Source organism: Hemitrygon akajei, chromosome 19 (genome assembly GCF_048418815.1).
Source record: "Hemitrygon akajei chromosome 19, sHemAka1.3, whole genome shotgun sequence".
Taxonomy (NCBI): Eukaryota; Metazoa; Chordata; class Chondrichthyes; order Myliobatiformes; family Dasyatidae; genus Hemitrygon; species Hemitrygon akajei.
The window spans coordinates 54,642,127-54,662,553 of record NC_133142.1 but is presented as its reverse complement, the minus strand read 5'-3'; the positions used below and the strand labels follow the sequence as shown (position 1 = coordinate 54,662,553).

The 20,427-nt window shown below is 43.7% G+C and overlaps 1 protein-coding gene across 1 annotated transcript in view; it reads left to right on the top strand.

Annotated features, from left to right (window-relative positions):
* The window catches only part of LOC140741939 (MAP kinase-activated protein kinase 2-like), a 163,921-nt gene that overhangs the window by 85,771 nt on the left and 57,723 nt on the right, over positions 1–20,427 (top strand). Inside the window, exons 2-4 of the mRNA XM_073072529.1 lie at positions 5,424–5,563; positions 6,491–6,555; positions 9,198–9,277. Of these exons, the coding sequence (XP_072928630.1) occupies positions 5,424–5,563; positions 6,491–6,555; positions 9,198–9,277 (285 nt within the window). The remainder of the gene's footprint in view (positions 1–5,423; positions 5,564–6,490; positions 6,556–9,197; positions 9,278–20,427) is intronic.

The following is a 20,427-nucleotide window of genomic DNA, read 5'->3' as shown; positions in this document are numbered from 1 at the left end:
AAACAGTGCCAAATATTTTCAAGTTATCAATAGGTATATGTTACATTGAGCAATGAACAATGATGCAACTGCGGTTAACTAGGGAGGTTATGAAATGGGCAGGATTGAGAGAAAGGGTTACAATATTACTAAGAATTGTAGTGAGATTTGGAGAGCTTTTAAAACAGAAAATGATAAGAGAAATAGATGGATAAAATAAGTATGCATGAATAAACTATAAACTTCTTTCAAATATGTTGTGTATTTAATATTTGAGTAATATCGTAAATATATTATTTGATTAAGCATCCTTTGTTTAAATAATTCATTGTGGGTTGTACGTGATAGTACGTGAATGGCATATGTTATCACGCTGCCACATCATACTCACACACCTCGCTTAAAGTAAAAAAAAAATTAATGTACACAAGTTATCCCGGCTCTCTTGTTAGTTTCTCAATTATTTCTGTGCTTTGGAGTTACAAAACATCCCTCTCTTTGGAAGGGAGGGAGAGAGACAACACACCAAGTTTACAAAAAGGCAGAAAATGGACATTCACAGCTTCATAAAGAGTGAGCACTGGGTGATAACAATCATAAGTTTTAAAAAAGCAGAAATGGCTGGCTACATCGGAAATATAGATATATGGATTGCACAATGAATAACTGACTCATGTTTATAGAGCAAATTGAGCAGAGTTTTGAAGCAAACGAAAGAGCCAAAGAGAAGCGTGTGCCAGTTTGGTGAGTGCATTGTGTTTACAGTTTCTTTACAAGTTTGGCTGCTCCAGCCAAACCAGCAGAGATGAGCTTTGCTGATATTGTGAAAGTAATGCTGCAGGGACATTTAGAACTGAAGCCATTGTTGATTGCAGAACGCTTTAAGTTTCATAAGCGGAATCAAAAAGGAGAGTCCATTTCTACGAGCATGGCTGAATTGAAGAGATTGAGTGGAGTCAGTTCAGTGATGGGCTAAATGCTGCACCGAGATCGTTTAGTTTGTGGAATCTTACAAGAAAGCATTCAAAAATGGCTCCTAACTGAAGCACAACTTAAATTTAAAAGAATGCTTAAAAAAATACACTTACAATATTACTCAAATAGTACTGAGCTATTAAATACACAACACTCCTCTCTGCTTGGTTATAAACTCCAGCTCAATATAGAATGCATCTCAACTTACATACATAGATATCAAAACAGTGTACTGAATAGACATCCACAGTGATTAAATATTTTGGCCTGTGTGTACACACACACACACACACACACACACACACACACACACACACACACACACACACACACACACACACACACACACACACACACACACACACACACACACACACACACACACACACACACACACACACACACACACACACACCCCAACTCCTCAAACTCTGCCCTCTAGTATTTTGACAGTTCTACTTTGGGAAAGGCACTCTGTCTATCCTATCATAAACTTCAGTCAGGTTTCCCCTCGATCTCTGATGCTCCAGTGAATGCAACCCAACTTTGTTCAACCTCTCCTCATAGCTCATACTGCTAATCCAGACAACATCCTAGTAAACATCTTCTGCATCCTTTGAAAGCCTCCACATTCACCTTTTTTATGCAACGGGTGGGTTCACACTTTCTTCACCCTCATCTTCTTCTTAAATATTTCACCTTTCACCCTTAACCCATGACCTCTGGTTCTAGTCTCACCCAACCTCATTGGAAAAAGCCTGCTGCATTTAACCTATCTATGCCCTCCATAATTTTGTAAACCTCTATCAAATCTCCCCTCATTCTTCTATGCTGCAGGATATAGTCCTAACCTATTCAACCTTTTCCTCTAACCCAGATCCTCAAGTGCTGGCAACATCCTTGTAAATTTTCTCCATACTCTTTCAATCTTTCCTGCAGACGGGTGCTCAGTTCTGCACATAATACTCCAAATTAGGTTTCAACAACATCTTTTATACTGTAACTTCAACATATCATCCTGAATCCTGTAATCAATACTCTACGATTTATGGAAGTCAATCTACGAAACACTCTCTTAATGTCCCCATCTACCTGTGGCAACACTTTCAAGGAATTATGGACCAGTGTTCCCAGATCCCTCTGTTCTATCACACTCCCTAGTGCCATTCCGTTCACTGTGTAAGTCCTACCCTGGTTGGTTGTCCCAAAGTACAACACTTCACACTTCTACATGAAAGTTCCATCTTTCATTTTCCAGCCCATTTTCCCAGCTGGTGCAGATCCTGCTGCAAACTTTGATAGCCTTCCTTGCTGTCCACTACGTTCCCAACCTTGGTGCCATCTGCAAGTGTGTTGATCTAATTTTCTACATTGACATCCAGATCTTTGGTATAGATGACAAACAACATTGGACCCAGCACTGATCCCTGCAGCACACTACTAGTTACAGGCCTCCAGTCAGAGTGGCAGCCATCTACTACCAGCCTCTAGTAGCCAATGTCTAGTACAATGTACATTGGCTACACTGTCTAGTAGCCAACCCACAAGGCCAATGTCTAATTCAATTTATTACTTCATCCTGAATCCCAAGCGACCTGATCAGACTTCCCATGTGGGACCTTGTCAAAGGCCGTGCTGACGTCCATGTGGACGACATCCACTGCTTTGCCTTCATCAACTTTCCTGGTAATTCCTTGAACAACTCTTAAGATTGATTAGACACGACCTACCATGCACAAAGCCATGTTGACTGTCCCCAGTCAGTCCCTGTCTATCCAAATACTCACATATCTGGTCCCTTCCAATACCTTACCACTAAGTTATTCTTGTCGACCCACGATGGCATTACGTCCTGAATGCCATTACGTGCTGTAATAAAGCAACCAGAATCACACATAATACTCCAAATGGTGTCTAACCAAAGACTGATGCAGCCGCAACAAGGATATTTTGTCTCTTCCATAAGATTGTAAACAACAGTTTAAGCTAGCACAGTCCACACTCTCATTGAGGACAGGAACAGTCATATTATGAGAAATACCATCACTCTTCTAGTTTTTCACAACATCCCAGCCTGAATGTACATTGCCTTTTCTTCATCATCTTTTAGTCAATATCTCAGAAATATTACATATTTGTAATTGCACTAATTCCAGGAGACCCACCACGTAGACTGGGCAATAAGTATGTCCTTGCCAATGTAACCTATGTTCCGACAGCATCAAAATAAACTCTCTGCCGCCCACTAAAAATAGCCTGGACCTCCTTCAGGAACTACAGCTGCATGCATTCTTGAAAGATTTCAAGTGTAACATAACCCCAGGTTCGGTGACATCAACTGTACGTTTCTGTGGTGATGTCACGGTGCAGATTTGCACTCAATCCGGCACTATGTATAACCAAGAGGGAAAGGGGAACATTTAAGCCTAGGGTGATATAGAGAGATTGTAGCTTATATCTATTTGGCAACATATGACCTCAACCGAGAGTTGGAGATGATGGTCTTTGTGTTTGCTCTTCTGGGAATTGCCTTGTTGCTAGTAACCTTGACAAATTGCTGCAATGCAGCGTACAGAAGACAGCAGCACAGCATGAGCAAAATTAATGATTCTGATACTGTCCTTCCAAAGTTACTGTCTCTAGACCTGTGAACTTCGGCTTTGCTGAAACACTTCCGCTTTTGTCTTGTCATAATTGCTTAAAATTATGAGAGGCAGAGATGACGGTCTTTTTTTCCCAGAGTAGCGCAGGTTTAGGGTGAGAGGGGAAAGATTTAAAAGGGGCTTGAGGGGGCAACATTTTCCACACAGAGGATGGTGAGTGTATGGAATGAAAAGTCAAAAGAAGTGGTTGAGACAGATACAGTAGCATCAGTTAAGAAACACTTTAATAGGAACACGGAGGAGTGGGGCTTAGAGGGATTTGGGCCAAACGCAGGAAATTGGGTGGGCACGACATTCAGCATGTGCTGGTTGGGCCAAAGGGTATGTGTCCCTGTTCTATTGCTTTCTGATTCTTTGACTCTATCTCACCCACACGACCATTACACGTTGGCCCACAAATTCCCAGTACCTCAAGAATAAAACTGTTCATTGTTCTATTTAATTATCTCCATAACTTTGCCTTCACATAACTGTTAGGCCTGTAACCTCCTCCAATACAATATACGACTTTGAATTCAGACTAATATATCTCTTTCTTTCTCCACAAATGCTGCTTAGCAGTACAGGCCTCTTGGCCCACGATGTTGTGGTGACCTTTTAACATACTCTCAAGACCAATCTAATCCTTCCCTCCTGCAAAGTCCTCCATTTTCTATCATCTGTATGCCCATATAAGGTTCCTTAGATGCCCCTGATGTATCTTCCTCTACCGCCACCCCGGCAAGGCATTTCATGCACTCACCACTCTTTGTGTTAAAAAAAACTTACTTCCCTCATCCCCCCTATACTTACCTCCAATCACCGTAAGTTTTTGCCCCATGGTATTAGTTATTTGAAAGTCTCTGGCTGTACACTTGATCTGTGTCTCATCTTGTACACCTCTTTCAAGTCACCTCTCATTCTCCTTTGCTCCAAAGAGAAAAGCCCAAGCTCACTCAACCTGTCCCCATCAGACATGCTCTCTAATCCAGGCAGCATCCTGGTAAATCTCTACAAAGCTTCTACATCCTTCTTATAAAGAGGCGACCAGAACTGAACACAATATTCCAAGTGCTGTTTTAACTAGGGTTTTGTAGAGCGGCAACATCATCTGACAGCTTTTGAACTGAATCCCCTGACTAATGAAGGGCAGCTTCTTCACCACATGATTACTGCAACAAGCCTAAGGACAGGCTGGGTGGGCAACGTGGTCAGGGTGGACTCGTTGCACCAAAAGGCCGGAATCAGGAAGGCTGCGTCTGTTCTGGGGGTGGAACTGAATTCCCTGGTGGTTGTGTTTGGGAGGAAGATGCTGCAGATGCTACGGAGCATTATGGACTATCGTTCTCACCCCCTCCATGACATACTGGAGAAAGAGAGGAGCACTTTTCGTAACAGATTGATTCCACTGAGGTACACCACTGAACGCCGCAGGAGGTCCTTTCTCCCTGTTGCTGTACGACTCCTCACCTCCTCTTCAAGTACATTAAGCATATGGTTTCACTGCACACCTGTACTTTGCACTGTTACTTTTTAATACATATTTTGTATTGTTTTCATACCTCAATGCTTTTGTATTTTAAAGTATATATTTCTGACTGAGCAACCTCACAGTAATAATTTCCTTCAGACAAATAAAGTTTTATCTTATCCAAGCTGTGTTGCTCTATGACAAGTTGGGGTGTAGCAGAACTTGGAATCAAAGCTGAACTTGCACATTTCTGGATTTAAAGTGAACTTTGTGAAGCATTCTGTGGTGCTTGCAGTGGTAACATCGAACATAAATTCATTGTTTTCTTTCCCCCGCCATTCTTCTCTATATTTTAGATTCTCTACGACAGCCCGAAGGCACGGCGTGAGGTAGACATGCACTGGAGAGCCTCCAGCACCCTGCACATTGTCCGAATTATTAACATCTACGAGAACATGCATCGTGGAAAGCGCTGCCTCTTGATAGTGATGGAATGGTGAGTGAGAAACTAGGGTGCCAGAATGAGGCCTGTCAATGCAAAGAGCCAATGATGTTGAAGGGAAACGAGAAGGTGATTATTCTGGGAGCCTGTAGAGATCATATGCTGCCAGGAAACACAATAGAATCAATGAAAAACTACGCCTTGATTCTATTGTGTTTCTTTGTATTTACTGTGAATGCCCGCAAGAAAATGAATCTCAGGGTGGTACTCGGTGATGTATATATACTTTGGAGGTAATTGTACCTTTCAGGTCCCTGCCTGCAGAATAAATTCAAGTAGGAATAGGCTGAATGGTTTCCCAAGGATCCTCTGTTGTTCTAAACGGATCTAATCTTAGCTTCCGCTCCGTTTTCCTATAGGTTCTGTGCAATCTCCTCGAATACCAAAAACGTGACTAAAATGACTTGAGTATAAGGGCTCTCTATGGTGGAGCTTCTAAAGAACCCCTGCTCTCTGAGAAAAGAAGTTCCTTCTATCCTCACCTTAAAATGGATGACTTCATATTCCGAACCTATGCCCCCAAATCAAGTATCCCCTGGGATAAATACCCTTTAGATGTACCTCGTCATGCCCTGTGTTATTTATATATTCTTCCCCTCAGGAGGATTGATTTGACCATTGAGATAATATTTCTTCAACTTGATATAGTTAAAATACAAGCAACAAGACTTAAATGTTTAAGTAACAGCCCACTCCACTGGCATTTGATGAACTTTCACATGGAATGAGGAAGTTGGAGATGTAAAAGTTTGGAAATAGATCAAATTGATTTTTTTTAAAAATCACTTAAAGTGAAAAGCCAATTTCTAAAGGTTCATTTCTGGCTGATATACTCGAGATCAATTCTTTTCAGTAGATGCAGTGTTCACTTACTTGTGTATTTCTCTGTCACTCCCTGTCCTCCCCGTCCCACCTCTGCAGCATGGAAGGAGGCGAATTGTTTAGCAGAATCCAAGATCGAGGTGACCAGGCCTTTACTGAGAGGGGTAAGTCATGAGCAAAAAACAATCTGCTGGGGAAACTCAGCAGGTCAGGCAGCATCTGTGCAGGAAAAGGAAACATCAACATTCGAGACCATGCATTGAGACTCAGAGAGTGGAGGGGAGCTGAGTGGTGGGAGGGAGGGATTAGATGTGCTGTCCTGTGATAGGTGGATTTGAGTGAGATGGGGAATGATGGACAGGTGGGGAGTGGAGAGGGAAGGTAGAAACAAACATTAGAGATGATAAGTGGAACCAGCTAAGAGAGGGATGATGGACAGATGGATGAGGGGGTAGGAAGGGTAGACCAAGTGAAAATGAGCTAACTCCACTTAATATCCTCCCTGCAAGCTGTGACCTTCCTGCACTGCCACACAAACAATAGGGGAAATGACCACGATCATAACCACCACATCACAGTATCAGTCAAATCCAGTTTATTCACCAGTTTCCTGGAAGCAATTTGTTATGCATCTTGGTGGCTGCACACATTGCTGATACCAGGAACTTGACCTGCTGGGAAAGCAGTCAGATAATCTCCTCGTTAAAATTATTGAAGAGACTGTGGCAGAGTTTCTGGTAAGTTGACTAGGCACGTCATGGAACAGTGCAGATGATATCAATTTAACACACACACACACACACACACACACACAAGGCTGGGGGAGCTCAGCAGGTCAGGCAGCATCTATGAAAAGGAATAAAGAGTCAACGTTTTGGGCTGAAAGTTTCAACAGGACGGCCTGAAATGATACTGATTAGCAAATTGAAATTGGGACTAAGGAACAGGGGCTTAAACATATTTTATCCAAAGTTATAGAGCTCTGAGGTTCAATGAGGAATGTGTGGACCGCAGTGAGCGCCCTTGGTCATTTAAACTCTGGGATGCTTGTGCCTAGTATCCCTGCTAGAGAGCACAGGGAAAGGAGGAATGGGAGCTGGCTCACACACTCAGATGGGCTGCGGCAACCTTTTGCTTTGTTCCGTGTCCTGCAGCACTCCACGGAGTCAAAGCCTGATACCCTGCCAAGAGATGTCTTTGGGCAAGAGGCTTTTAGGCAGAATTGCAAAGGGAGGGAGTTGCAGAGTGGCTGTCTGTAGGAAATGGGAGTTCGTCAGAAGCCCAGGGTTGGAAGGAGATGACATTGAGTAATTAGATGGCATGAGTTAACCGTGTAACAACATATCAGGAAGGTGTCGGCAGAGGAGAGGAAAGAAACCAGCTTCTTGGAGCGTGATATTTTTCTACGGCTGAAGTGACATTTGCCAAGAAAGTGCATTGTTCTAATTACTCCACAAAAATGCTAAACGGTCAAGTTCACAGTTGATCTATTTCATAGTGGAAGTCATGGCTCAGATCAGAGAATCTGGAGTGAGATCTTGACTCCCTGATCACACTGCAAAATGACTGTTGTTAAATGCCAGTTTGATTGCTGTTTTTTTTACTGATGACTTCTAGAGCATTGTGTAAAAATGGTGATTGCTTTATAAATGGTGGCGATCTCTTGACACTGGTTCAGAAGATGCGAGTCCCAGCACAGAGACCCAGGGACAGAAATCTGGACTGAAACTCCATTGGAGGGTCACACTACACTGAGGAGAATTTTCCTCAGTGTCCTGGCTGGCACTTGTCCCTCAACCAACATTGTTAAAAATATCATCTGGCCATCATCACGTTACTGTCTGTGAGATCTTGTTGTTCACACTCACTTCTAGCTTGTACTCCTTCCTCTCCCCCTCGCCATGATGGGTCTTAGCCAATGTTCCCTCTAATTCTGCACACCAGTGTGCGTGAAATTCTTGTGCTGAACAGTTGACACGGACATGTGTGCACTGAATAATTCCTTCAATACAAACAGTATAAATAAGCCAGTTCTAAAATCCGCAGACAAATCATCACAAACTCCACATTCCCAACACTGTCCACATCAGAAGCCAGAAAAGGAAATATGATTGTGTGCAATCCAGATATATACTGAACATAACCAATGAGGTAGAGCGTGACAACCTTTTGTGTGCAGTACAAATTCCTTTGTGCGCTGGTAGCAAAAGATGACTGTGTTTGCAGACCCTAGAGGGAACATTGATCTTAGCCCAAAACATTGAATGTTTATTCCTCTCCATAGATGCTGCCTGACCTGCTGAGTTCCTGGAGTGTTTTGTATGTATTACATTGGATTGAATTAGATTGGCTTATTATTGTTCCAGGTACCAAACTACAATAAAGATCCTTTGTTTTGGGTGCCACCCAGTTGGATCATGCCATACGTAACTGCACCAAGGTGATAAACAAAAACTAGAATGCAGAGTATAGTATTGTAGCGGCAGACAAAATGCAGAGTAGGTAGACAGAAAGTGCAGGGGCTACAACAGTGCAGGTCTGAAGATCGAGAGTTCACTTTAACATAGAGGGCTCCATTCCAGAGTCTGATGATAATGGCATAGAGTCTGGTAGTACGTGCTTCCAGGTTTTTGTATCTTCTGCCCCAGAGGTCAAGGGAGATCATCATTGTTTCTATGTCAAAACAGTGTCAACACAATGAACATTATTGGCTGAATAGTGCACTAAAATATTTTGAAAGAAACTTGATAGGCACAAGCTCGTCTATTCAGTGAATTATTTATTACTTCCTTTGTATATTTTGCAGAAGCCTCAGAAATAATGAGGGACATAGGGAGTGCAATTCAGTACCTCCATGCATTGAACATAGCTCACAGGGATGTCAAGGTAAGATTTGTAAGTTCTCTGTATTATTAGGACTTATCAAATGATTGAGGAGTTTTTTAGGCTGATCTACAGCTACACTGTCATGATCTACGGCTTTACAGTGGCTGTAATCACCGATCGGGGTTCAATTCCCACCACTGCTGGTAAGGAACTTCTACAATCTCCCTGTCACCACGTGTTCCAGTTTCCTCCCACATTCCGCAGACCTGCGGTTGGGGTTAGTGAGTTGTGGGCACACTACGTTGGCGCCAGAAGCGTGGTGAGACATGCCAGCTGCTCAGCACAACCCTCGCTGATTCAATTTGATGCAAAATGACATATTTCACTGTATGTCTTGATATGTACTGTGACAAGTTAATTTCTAAACAATAATTTTTAAGAAAGTGAAGGAAAATTGTGAGAGGTTTGTGCATTGAGATGTTGGAAAGAAAGGCAGTGATCTGATCAGATCGACCAGAGGGTGGTGGAGGGGGTGGGTGCTGGAACTACTATCCACTTTTGAGACCTCTAACCTTTCAATTCAAAACTTAGAAATTCCAGCACATTTCAAAGGCAGTTAACTAGCATTTAAAATTCTTTCAAATGATTAAATACTTTTCCACCCTCTCTCTGATGTGAATATTGTTCCTGCATTTTTGCCACTTTGTGTGTTGCTAATCCCTTGGAAACAATGAATAAGTATTCCCTTTCCAATCCTTTGGATATCTTCCAGTATCTGAGACCAATTCTGCTGCCTCTCTTAATGGACCCAAAAGTGACCCAACTTTATAACATCTATTGGGTTCAAATGAATGCCATCATATTTCTGTTTATTTCCTTCACGTTCTCTATGAAACCGTGACAGTGCAGTATTGTAATGCTCTTACAGCGCTAGTAACCTGAGTTCATTTCTGTTGCTGGCTGTAAGAAGTTTGTACATTCTCCCTGTGACCATGTGGGTTTCCTCAGGGAGCTCCAGTTTCCTCCCACATCCCAAAGAAGTACGGGTCAGTAGGATTATGGGTGGGAAAGGCCTGTTACTGTGTTGTATCTCTAAATAGAAAATAAATAAACTACATTTAATCCCTACTGCCCGCATGTGGGTTCATACTAGGTGCAGTGTGTGCTCTGCCCTCTCAGCCTGTCCCATTAGTTGAGACCATGCCACAACACCCAGATATTACAACATTACCGTGTTGGTTTACATAGTTCAGTGTAGTTTTTGTATTGTTCATGTAGCACCACAGTCCTGAAAAACGTTGTCTCGTTTTTACTGTGTACTGTACCAGCATTTATGGTCGAAATGACAATAAAAAGTGACTTGACTTGACACTATACCAAGTCCATTATTTCATTTGATTACAGATGCCCCCTTTATTCCACCCAGTGCCCTCCCTCACTTCTGCTACCAAGACCAGTTGCTTTCTCCCTTACCCAGTTCTGCAGAATGGTATTCAACCTGAAACAATGATTGTTTTGCTTTCCACAGATGCTGCCTGACCTGCTGAGTTTTTCCAACAGTTTTCAGTTTTTATGTCAGATTTCCAGCAGCTGCAGTTTGTTTGCTTTACATTTGCACTTGATCACCCGTGTGAGCTTCACAGTCCAGCAATGTGTCAGATTTTAAATTTCTCATTATGACTACTGTGATGGTGTAACTTTCTCTGCTCCTATAAGCCACTGGTTCCTACGGCTTGTGAATCCTTTACCGTTTCTCCTGCCATTGTCACTGAAAAGCTCCCTTTAAGATCAAGATTCAAATTTATTTATCATGTGTACATTGAAATGTAGAAGTGAAATGTGTCATTTGCATTAACAAAGAACACAATCTAAGGATGAGGATGTGTTGCGAGCAGCCCACAAGTGTTGGCACGCATTCTGGCGCCAACGCAGCGTGCCCGCGGTGGAGTCCCGCCCGGAGCTATTCGGCAGGGAAGCAGATCCTTTGGCCCACCCATCCGTGCTAACCCTGACTCAGCCAGTCCCATTTAAAGCATCTGGCCCAAATCCCTATAAACGTTTCCTCTCTTTGTACCTATCCAATAGTTTTTAAATATTGTAATTGTCTTAAACGCCTCAACCACTTCCACTGGTGCCTGGTTCCATAAACACCCGACCTCTCTGTGAAAAAGTTGCCCCTCAGGTCCCTTCTAAATCTTTTCCATCTCACTTTACATTCATGCCGTGTAGTTTTGGACTTCACTACCAAGGGGAAAATATGGCTTATTCACCTTATCTATGTACCTCCTGATCTTATAAATCTCCTACATAGCTTATCCTCCCTCTCCTTGTAACTCAAAGCTTCCGGTCCTGGTAACAGACTCATAAATCCTTTTTGCATGCTTTCCAGCTTAACGACATCCTTCCTGTGGCGGGGCAGCCAGATCTGTATGCAGTCCTCTAACTGTGGCCTGACTAACATCTCGTACAGCTGTTACATCAGGTCCCAATGCCCGAGCTCAATGTTCTGACCAACAAAAGCCAATATGAACCCCGACCAGATGAACTGCACTCTAGGGTTCTGAAAGAGGTAGCGCTGGAGATTCTGGTGGCATAAGCACTAATCTTTCAAAAATCATTGGAGTCTGGTATGGTGCCAGAGGACTTTAAAACTGCAAGGCAGTAGAAATCAAATTATAGTCCAGTTAGCCTGACCTCAGTGGTTGGGAAGATGTTAGAGTCAATTGTTAAGGATGAGGTGATGGAGTATTTGGTGACACAGGACAAGATAGGACAAAGTCAGCATGGTTTCCTTAAGGGAAAACCCTGCCTGACGAACCTGTTGGAATTCTTTAAGGAGATTACAAGTAGGATAGATACAGGGGATGTAGTGGTTCTTGTATATTTGGACTTTCAGAAGGCCTTTAACAAGGCGCCACACATGAAGCTGCTTACCAAGTTAAGAGCCCATGGTATTACAGGAGAGTTACTAACATGGTTAGAATATTGGCTGATTGGAAGAAGGCAGCGAGTGGGATTAAAAGATCCTTTTCTGGTTGACTGCCAGTGACAAGTGGTGTTCCATAGGGGTCAGTGATGGGACCACTTCTCTTTATGCTGTATATAAATGATTTAGATGATGGAATAGGTGGTTTTGTTGCCAAGTTTGCAGATGATACCAAGATTGGTGGAGGGGCAGATAGTGTTGAGGAAACAGGTAGGATAGAGAAGGACTTAGACAGATTATGAGAATGGGAAAGAAAGTGGCAGATGAATTATAAGGTTGGAAAATGCATGGTCATGTACTTTGGTAGTAGAAATAAATGTGCAGGCTCTAAGACTCTAATGTTATCTAAGACTAAATGGGGAGAAAATCCAAAAGTTCTGAGATGCAAAGGGACTTGGGAGTCCTTGTGCAGGACACCCTAAAGGTTAACTTGCAGGTTGAGTCAGTGGTGAGGAAGGCAAATGGATTGTTAGCATTCATTTCAAGAAGTCTAGAATACAAGAGTAAGGATGTGGTGCTGAGGCTTTATAAGTCAGTTGTGCTGGCATTGGAGAGGGTTCAGAGGAAGTTCACAAGGATGAGTCCAGGAGTGAAAGGGTTATTGTATGAGGAACGTTGTTTGTTAGCTCTGGGTCTGTACTTGGGACATGGCATTACTGGGAGAAGGCTGGGAAATGGGGTTGAGGGGGAGAAACAAAAGGATTAACCATGTTTGAATGGTGGAGCAGACTCGATGGGCAAAATAGCCTAATTCTGCTCCTCGGTCTTAAGGTCTTGTGGTTTCCTGCCATTCCTCAGCCCACTGATCCAGCTATTCAATACAATCTTAGATAATGTTAGAGTCTTAGAACACTACAGAAGAAAAATAGGTCCTTTGGCCTATCTAGTCCATGCTGAGCTATTATTGTGCCTATTTCCATCGACCTGTACCCCTCCCATCCATGTACCTAGCTAAATTTCTCTGAAATGTTGAAACTGAATCTGCACCCACCACTTCTGCTAGCAGCTCGTTCCACACTGCACCAGCCCTCAAGAGAAGAAGATCCCCCTCGTGCTCCAGTTAAGCATTTCACCTTTCGCTCCTAACCCACGACCTCTCGTTCTAGTCAGTGGAGAAAGCCTGCTTACATTTAACCCATCTATGCTCCTCATTATTTTGTATACCTCTATCAATTTTCCCTTCAGTGTTCTATGTTCAAAGGAATAAAGTCAAGTTTATTGTCATTTAACTACATATATATATATAACCATATAATGTACTGTATATAGAAACAAGGCGACATTTCTTTGAACCAGAGTGTAAAGCAAATAACACACGATAACTTATGAAGGTAAGGATAAAATCTACATATGAATCACACATAAATAAAAACCTAAAGTGAATTAATATTAAATATTGTAGTAATGTAACAGATTAACCAATGACTCTGAATATAATGTGGCAGGGGGTTCAGAAGCCTAATGACCTGGGGGAAGAAACTGTATCCCATTCTTGTTTCTATGCATCAGAGTCTCCTGCCTGATGGTAGGAAGTCAAAGAGGATGCTGGTTGGACGTGTGGGATCCTTAGTAATACTAAGGGCCTTATGTATGCAGTGCTCCTGATAAATGTCCCTGATGGATTACAGGGAGACCCCCTATGATCCTCTCAGCTGTTCTCACAGTTCTTTGTAGGGACTTCCAGTCCAATGCTCCACTGCTCCCACACCAGATGGAGATGCAACTTGTCAGGATGCTGTCAATGGTGCTCCTGTAAGATGGAGGGTGGGAGCCTTGCTTGCCTCAATCTTCGGAAGGGGAGGCACCGCTGTGCCTTCTTGTTCAGGGAGGTGATGTGAAGGGACCAGGTGAGGTCATCCGTGATGTGAACTCCCAGGAACTTGGTCCACTTAACTCTCTACAAAGGAGCCGTGCATTCGCAGAGGGGGATGGTTTGTCTGCACCTTCCTGAATTCCACAATGATTTCCTTTGTCTTCTCCATGTTTAAGCTTAGATTGTTCTTCTCACACCAATCGACCAGCTGCTCCACTTCCTCTCTCTACTCCGTCTCGTCACCATTCTTGATAAGCCAACCACCGTTGTGTCAACTGCAAACTTGATGACACAGTTTGAGCTGGATCCTGAGACACAGTCGTGCGTCAGCAGTGTGAACAGCAGCGGGCTGAGCACACAGCCCTGGGGAGCACCAGTGCTCAGTGTAATGGGGCGAGAGACATTGTTGCCCACTCAGATTGACTGTGGCCTTACAGTTTAGGAATTCAGTGTCCAATTGCAGAGGGAGATGTTGAGACCCAGCAAGGACAGTTTCCCCACTAGTTTCTGGAGTATGATGGTGTTGAACGGCAAACTGAAGTCTATAAACAGCTGTCTGACATATGGGAACCCATTCTCCAGGAGGGACAGGACAGAGCGGTGGGCAGAGGCTGTTGCATCGTCAGAGTATTGATTTGAGCGATAAGTGAACTGGAAAGTGTTCAGTGTAGCCGGGAGAAAGGCTTTAATGTGCTTCATGATCAGCCGCTCGAAGTATTTCATAGTAGTTGATGTTAATACCACCAAACGATAGTCATTTAGGCAGGTTACTGTCACCTTCTTTGGCACTGGAATGCTGGTTGCCATCTTGAAAACCGAGTGGACAATAGATTGTTCCAGGGAGATGCTGAATATATCTGTCAGCCATCTTTCAGAACCCAACCTGGTATATTATTGGGCCCTGCAGCTTTGCGAGGGTTGACTCTGGACACAGTCTTCCTCACCTCAGCTTCAGCCAGACGGAGTGTCTGCTCCCCTGGGGGGAGGGCTGCCTTCCTCACCAACACTTTGTTCTGCGCAGCAAACTGGGCGTAGAAGACATTCAGCCTCTCGGAGTGAAGCATCCTGGTCAGTGATGCGCGGGGTAGACTTGTAGACTGTAACCCTCTGAATTCCCTGCCACGTGCGCCTCAGGTCTCTGGTATCGTAGGAGTGACTAAATTCTCTGAGAATGCTCCCATTTCGTCTTCCTGATGGAGTGGGAAAGCACACTTCTTATTTCTCTGAGAGCATCTCTCGATCTAAAAGCAACAACACGATCCCTCAGCCTTGCCTGTCCTAAAGTCTTACCCTGTTCAATCTTTCCTTATAACTCAGGTCCTCCAGTCCTGGCAACATCCTTGTAAATTTTCTCTGCATTCATTCAATCTTAGTTATATCTTTCCTGTGGGTGGGTGACCAGAACTGAACACAATACTGCAAATTAGGCCTCACTAATGTCCTTTACAACTTCAACATAACATCACAACTCCTGTACTTTACAATACTTTGGTTTATGAAGGTCAATGTACCAAAAACTTTCTTTACGACCCTATCTACCTGTGAGGTCACTTTCAAGGAATTATGGATTTGTATTCCCAGATCCCTCTGTTCTACCCCTCTCCTCAGTGTATGTGCTGCCCTGGTTTGTCTTCCCAAAGTGCAACACCTCACACTTGTCTGCATTAAATTCCATCTGCCATGTTTCAGCTTATTTTTCCAGCTGATCCAGATGCTGCTGCAAGCTGTGATAGCACCCCCCACCCACTCCCCACGTCCCAGTCTTGGTATCAGCTGCACATCCGGTTTACTACATTATCATCCAGATCATTGATACAGATGACAAACTATGGACCCAGCACTGAGTCCTGTGGCACACCACTAGTCACAGGCCTCCAGTCAGAGAGGCAACCATCTGCTACCACTCTCTGTCTTCTGCCATGAAGCTAATGTTGAATCCAATTTACTACCTCATTCTGAACGCCAAGGGACTGGACCGACCTCCCATGCAGGACCTCGTCAAAGACCTTGCTAAGTCCATGTAGACAACATTCACTACCGTGCCTTCATCAACTTTCCTGATAACTTCTTCATTAGACACGACCCACCATGCACAAAGCCATGCCAACTATCCCTAATCAGTCCCTGTCTACCCAAATACTTATATATCCGGTCCCTTAGAATACCTTCCAATAATTTACCTACTGCTGATGTCTGCCTCACTGGCCTATCATTTCCTACCTTCTTCATAGAGCCTTTCTTAAACAATGGAACAACAGGAGCAACCTCCAGTCATCAACCACCTCACCCATGGCTGAGGGTATTTGACATACCTGTGGCAGAGCCCCTAGCCTCCCACAAGGTCTGAGGCAACAGCTTGTCTGGTTCTGAGGAGTTGCATCAAGAAATGGGTACTTCTCTGTAATCCATATATGGTCCATGACCTTACTGTCATTGAGCCTCAGTTCAATAGGGGCTGTGCTCGTCTCAAGACTAAGTCCGGATGCAAAAAAATCCGTTGATGTCGACCTCTCATTTTTTTTCCGCTCCATGCATAAATGACCACGCTGATCTTCAGGAGCATCAATTTTGTCCCTTGTTATCCTTTTCCTCTTCATATTAGGTATCTGTAGAAGCCCTTGAGATTCTCCTTCACCTTGTCTGCTAGAGCAACCTCATGCCATCTTTTAGCCCCCACTGATTTCCCTCTTAAGAGTTACCTTGCTTTTCTTATACTTCTCAAGTACCACAGTTGGCTGGGTTGAGAGGAAATTTCTTCACTTCAAGACTAGTAAATCTATGGAATCTTCTACCACAGAGAGCTGCAAAGACCAGGTAGCTGAAAGAGTTAGACTCCGAGACTCAGGGGGCATCGGGTAATGGGACAGATTGAAAATATGATATTGAGGCAGAAGATTTGGCATGATCTTATGAAATGGCAGAGCAGTCTCCAAGGGTTTAAGTGGAGAGGATGTTTATTTTAGTGAGGGAGCCTAGGACCATAGGGCACAGCCTCAGAATAGGATGTCCTTCTACAACAGAAATGAGGAGGAATTTCTTTATTTAGATAGAAAGTGATGAATCTGTGGAATTCATTGCTACAGACGGTTGTGCAGGCCAAGTCCTTGGATATATTTAAAATGGAAGTTGATAGGTTCTTAATTAGTAAGGGTGTCAAAGGTTATGTGGAGAAGGAAGGAGAATACCTTCTATGTTTGCTTTGACCGTCAAAGCGTGGAGGAACCTTTACGAACTCCCACAGCCCCTGGTGACCCTGTGATCTCAGTCTCTGAGGCTGATGTGAGAGCACCCTTCAGGAGGGTAAACCCACAGACAGCACCCGGCCCAGACAGGGGAACTAAAGACTTGTCCTGATCAACTGCCTGTAGTGTTCATCGATATATTTAACCTCTCACTTCAGCAGTCTGAGGTACCCACATGCTTCAAGCAGCCTTCAGTTATACTGGTGCCATGAGGAGTGTAGTGACTTGCCTCAATGACTATCCTCCAGTACATCCACTGTGGTGAAGAGCTTTGAGAGGTTGGTGATGAAACATATCAACTCCTGCTTAAAGAGCAACTTGGATCTGCTTCATTTTGCCTACTAGTCCACGGCAGATGTAATTTCTTTGGCTCTTCACTCAACCACGCAACATCTGGACAGAAAAGGTGCATACTCCAGGATGCTCTTTTTTGACTACAGCTTGGCATTCAATACCATCATCCTCTCAAAACCAATCAATAAGCTTCAAGACTTTGGCCTCAATACCTCCCTGTGCAATTGGATCTTCAATTTCCTCACTTGCAGACCCCAGCCGGTTTGGATTGGCAACAACATCTCCTCCACGATCTCCATCAGCACGTGCATCATGAGGCTGGCCCTTAGCCCCCTTGCTCTCCTCACTAATACTTGCGACTGTGAGGCTAAGCACAGCTCCAATACCATACATAAAGTTTGCTGACAACACCCCTGTCATTGGCCAAATCAAAGGTGGTGACGAATCAGTATGTAGAAGGGAGAATAAAAATCTGGTTGAGTGGTGTCTCAACAGCAAGCTTGCACTCAGTGTCAGCAAGACCAAGTGATGTGTATGTACTTTGATAATAAATTTGCTTCGAACTTGAAAGGGTTTGAGAGGGGAAATAAATCAGTCGTGATGGAATGGTGGAGCAGATTCGATGGGCCAAATGGCCTGATTCTGCTCCTTTATCTTATGGCCTTATGATCTTATGGCTTATTCTTGCTCCTGCGTTGCTGTGTTCCTTATTACCTAACTTGCTGTGCACCTCCTTCATCTTCTTAACCAGGGCTTCAGTACCTCTCGAAAACCAAGGTGCCCTAAACCTGTTAGCCTCGCCTTTTATCCTGACAGGAACATAATAACTCTGTAGGCTCAAAATTTCACTTTTCCCATATAAGTGCAGGATTTTTTTTACTCAATTTCTAGGAATAATCCTAGAGAGGAGGAAATTATGGTGTAATTTTCCACCCTAGGATCTGTTTATAAACTCCACAATGTTTATTTTCACAATATTAGAGAGGTTGGAAGCACTGTCCTGTAGACGAGATGTAAAAAGGGCCCCCATCTGACTAATTATGACTGTGATGTTATTCCAAAAATTAAGAAATTATTGTAATATTCCCTTAGCCAACACCACAAAACAGGTAATTGGGTCCTTTCAACACACACAAAATGCTGGTGGAACACAGCAGGCTAGGCAGCATCTATAGGAGAAGCACTGTGGACGTTTTGGGCCGAGACCCTTCGTCAGGGTCCTTTAATCACTGTTCCTGTACGCACGTCTTGTCTGATTTTTTGCTCATGACACAGTGTTAGTTCAACAGGTTTCAATAGGTACATTTACTGTCAGAGAAATGTATACAGTCTACATCCTGAAATGCTTTTTCTTCGCAAACATCCACAAAAACAGAGGAATGCCCCATAGAATGAATGACAGTTAAATGTTAGAACCCGAAAGCCCCCTCCCAGCTCTCCCCCACACACAAGCAGCAACACGGCAACGACCCCCTCCCCCCCACTGAGCACTGGCGTGCGCAGCAAAAGATGCATTCAGGATGTTTCTGAAAGTTGAGATGAAGAATTGTGTTAAAACCCCAGACAGATTCTTTGTTCAGAAGTTGATGGTGTGTGCTAATAATTAAAAATTAAAGAACACATGGTGGTTCTCACAAATTCCTGTTAATTGGGCCAGTGGTTAATTGGGGCGGCTGCTTATTTGGGACAACTCTTAAAGAACAAACAGTTCATGGCTAGCGTCAGGCACGAGCACTGTGAGTGCAGGAGCGTGCACGTGCTTAGAGCAAACAGATTTAAATAGCGCTAGTGGCACGTGTTTGTGTTCAAAGAGCACTGATTTTTGTCACTAATAGTTGACAAGAATTAAGCAGTAACACAACTCAGAAGTGTTTTGCTCACCATGGTTTCAGGCATTGAGGCCTGGAGAAGCCAGAAATGGCTGGGAGTGAAAATGAATTGATTTCACTACTTCAACACATTAGGAACTACAAAGAATTTGAAGGTATCAACAATCATCTTGAATGTTACAATGAAAATGAAAATTTGGAGGATGCAATTGTTGAAAGCATTGTATGAAGACGGTCCATTATCATTTACAGTCAATCACAAAAACACGGCAGTATACAAATGGATATTTATATTATATTCATATTAGTATCAGAGGAAGTGTACAGTTTACAACCTGAAATTCTTCATCTGTGCAGACATCCACAAAACAAGAAAGGTCATAGAATTAATGATGGAAACACCAAGCCCCGAAGCCTCCCCTCCCATCACACAGACAGCAGCAGAAGCAGCGACCCTCCCTAACAGCAAAAGCCCTCAGAGACCTTGATCTGGAGTCCGTGAGAAACTAGTCTCAGACTGACTCTCCCTCCCCATCGAGGGAAAGAGAGGTTGCCTGTGCAACGAGAGCGGATACCAGCAGTTTGCCGTTCTGATGATAAAATCTTGCCTGTCACTTCTCTAAGCAACCCCCCCCCCCCCCCCCCAACCCCTATCTCGGGGACTGACTGGATCTCACTCTTCAGCAAAAGAGAGAGAGAGAGAGAGAGAGGTAGAGGATCGCTCGAGTGTAGGGGCCATCTTCTGACAGCAGCACACACTGCCCATTGCCTCGATGTTTCAGTCTCCCACGATGATTCAGTCAGTGACATTGTCTGCGGGGCAGCTCCCTGAGGGTGCACATGTTCCAGGCCGTTCCTGCAGCTAGCAAAGCACCAGGCTGAAGAACTGTAGATCATGGACTCCAGCAGAACCCCAACCACTTTGAAAAGAAAAGACAAATAAGGTGTTTCGTGATGAACTGAAAGAAATCGCCTGAGTCTGCAAAATCCTTTGGTGTCATCTTTCCTGGATCCGCCTCCCCTGTGGATGAGTTCTTCCACCATTA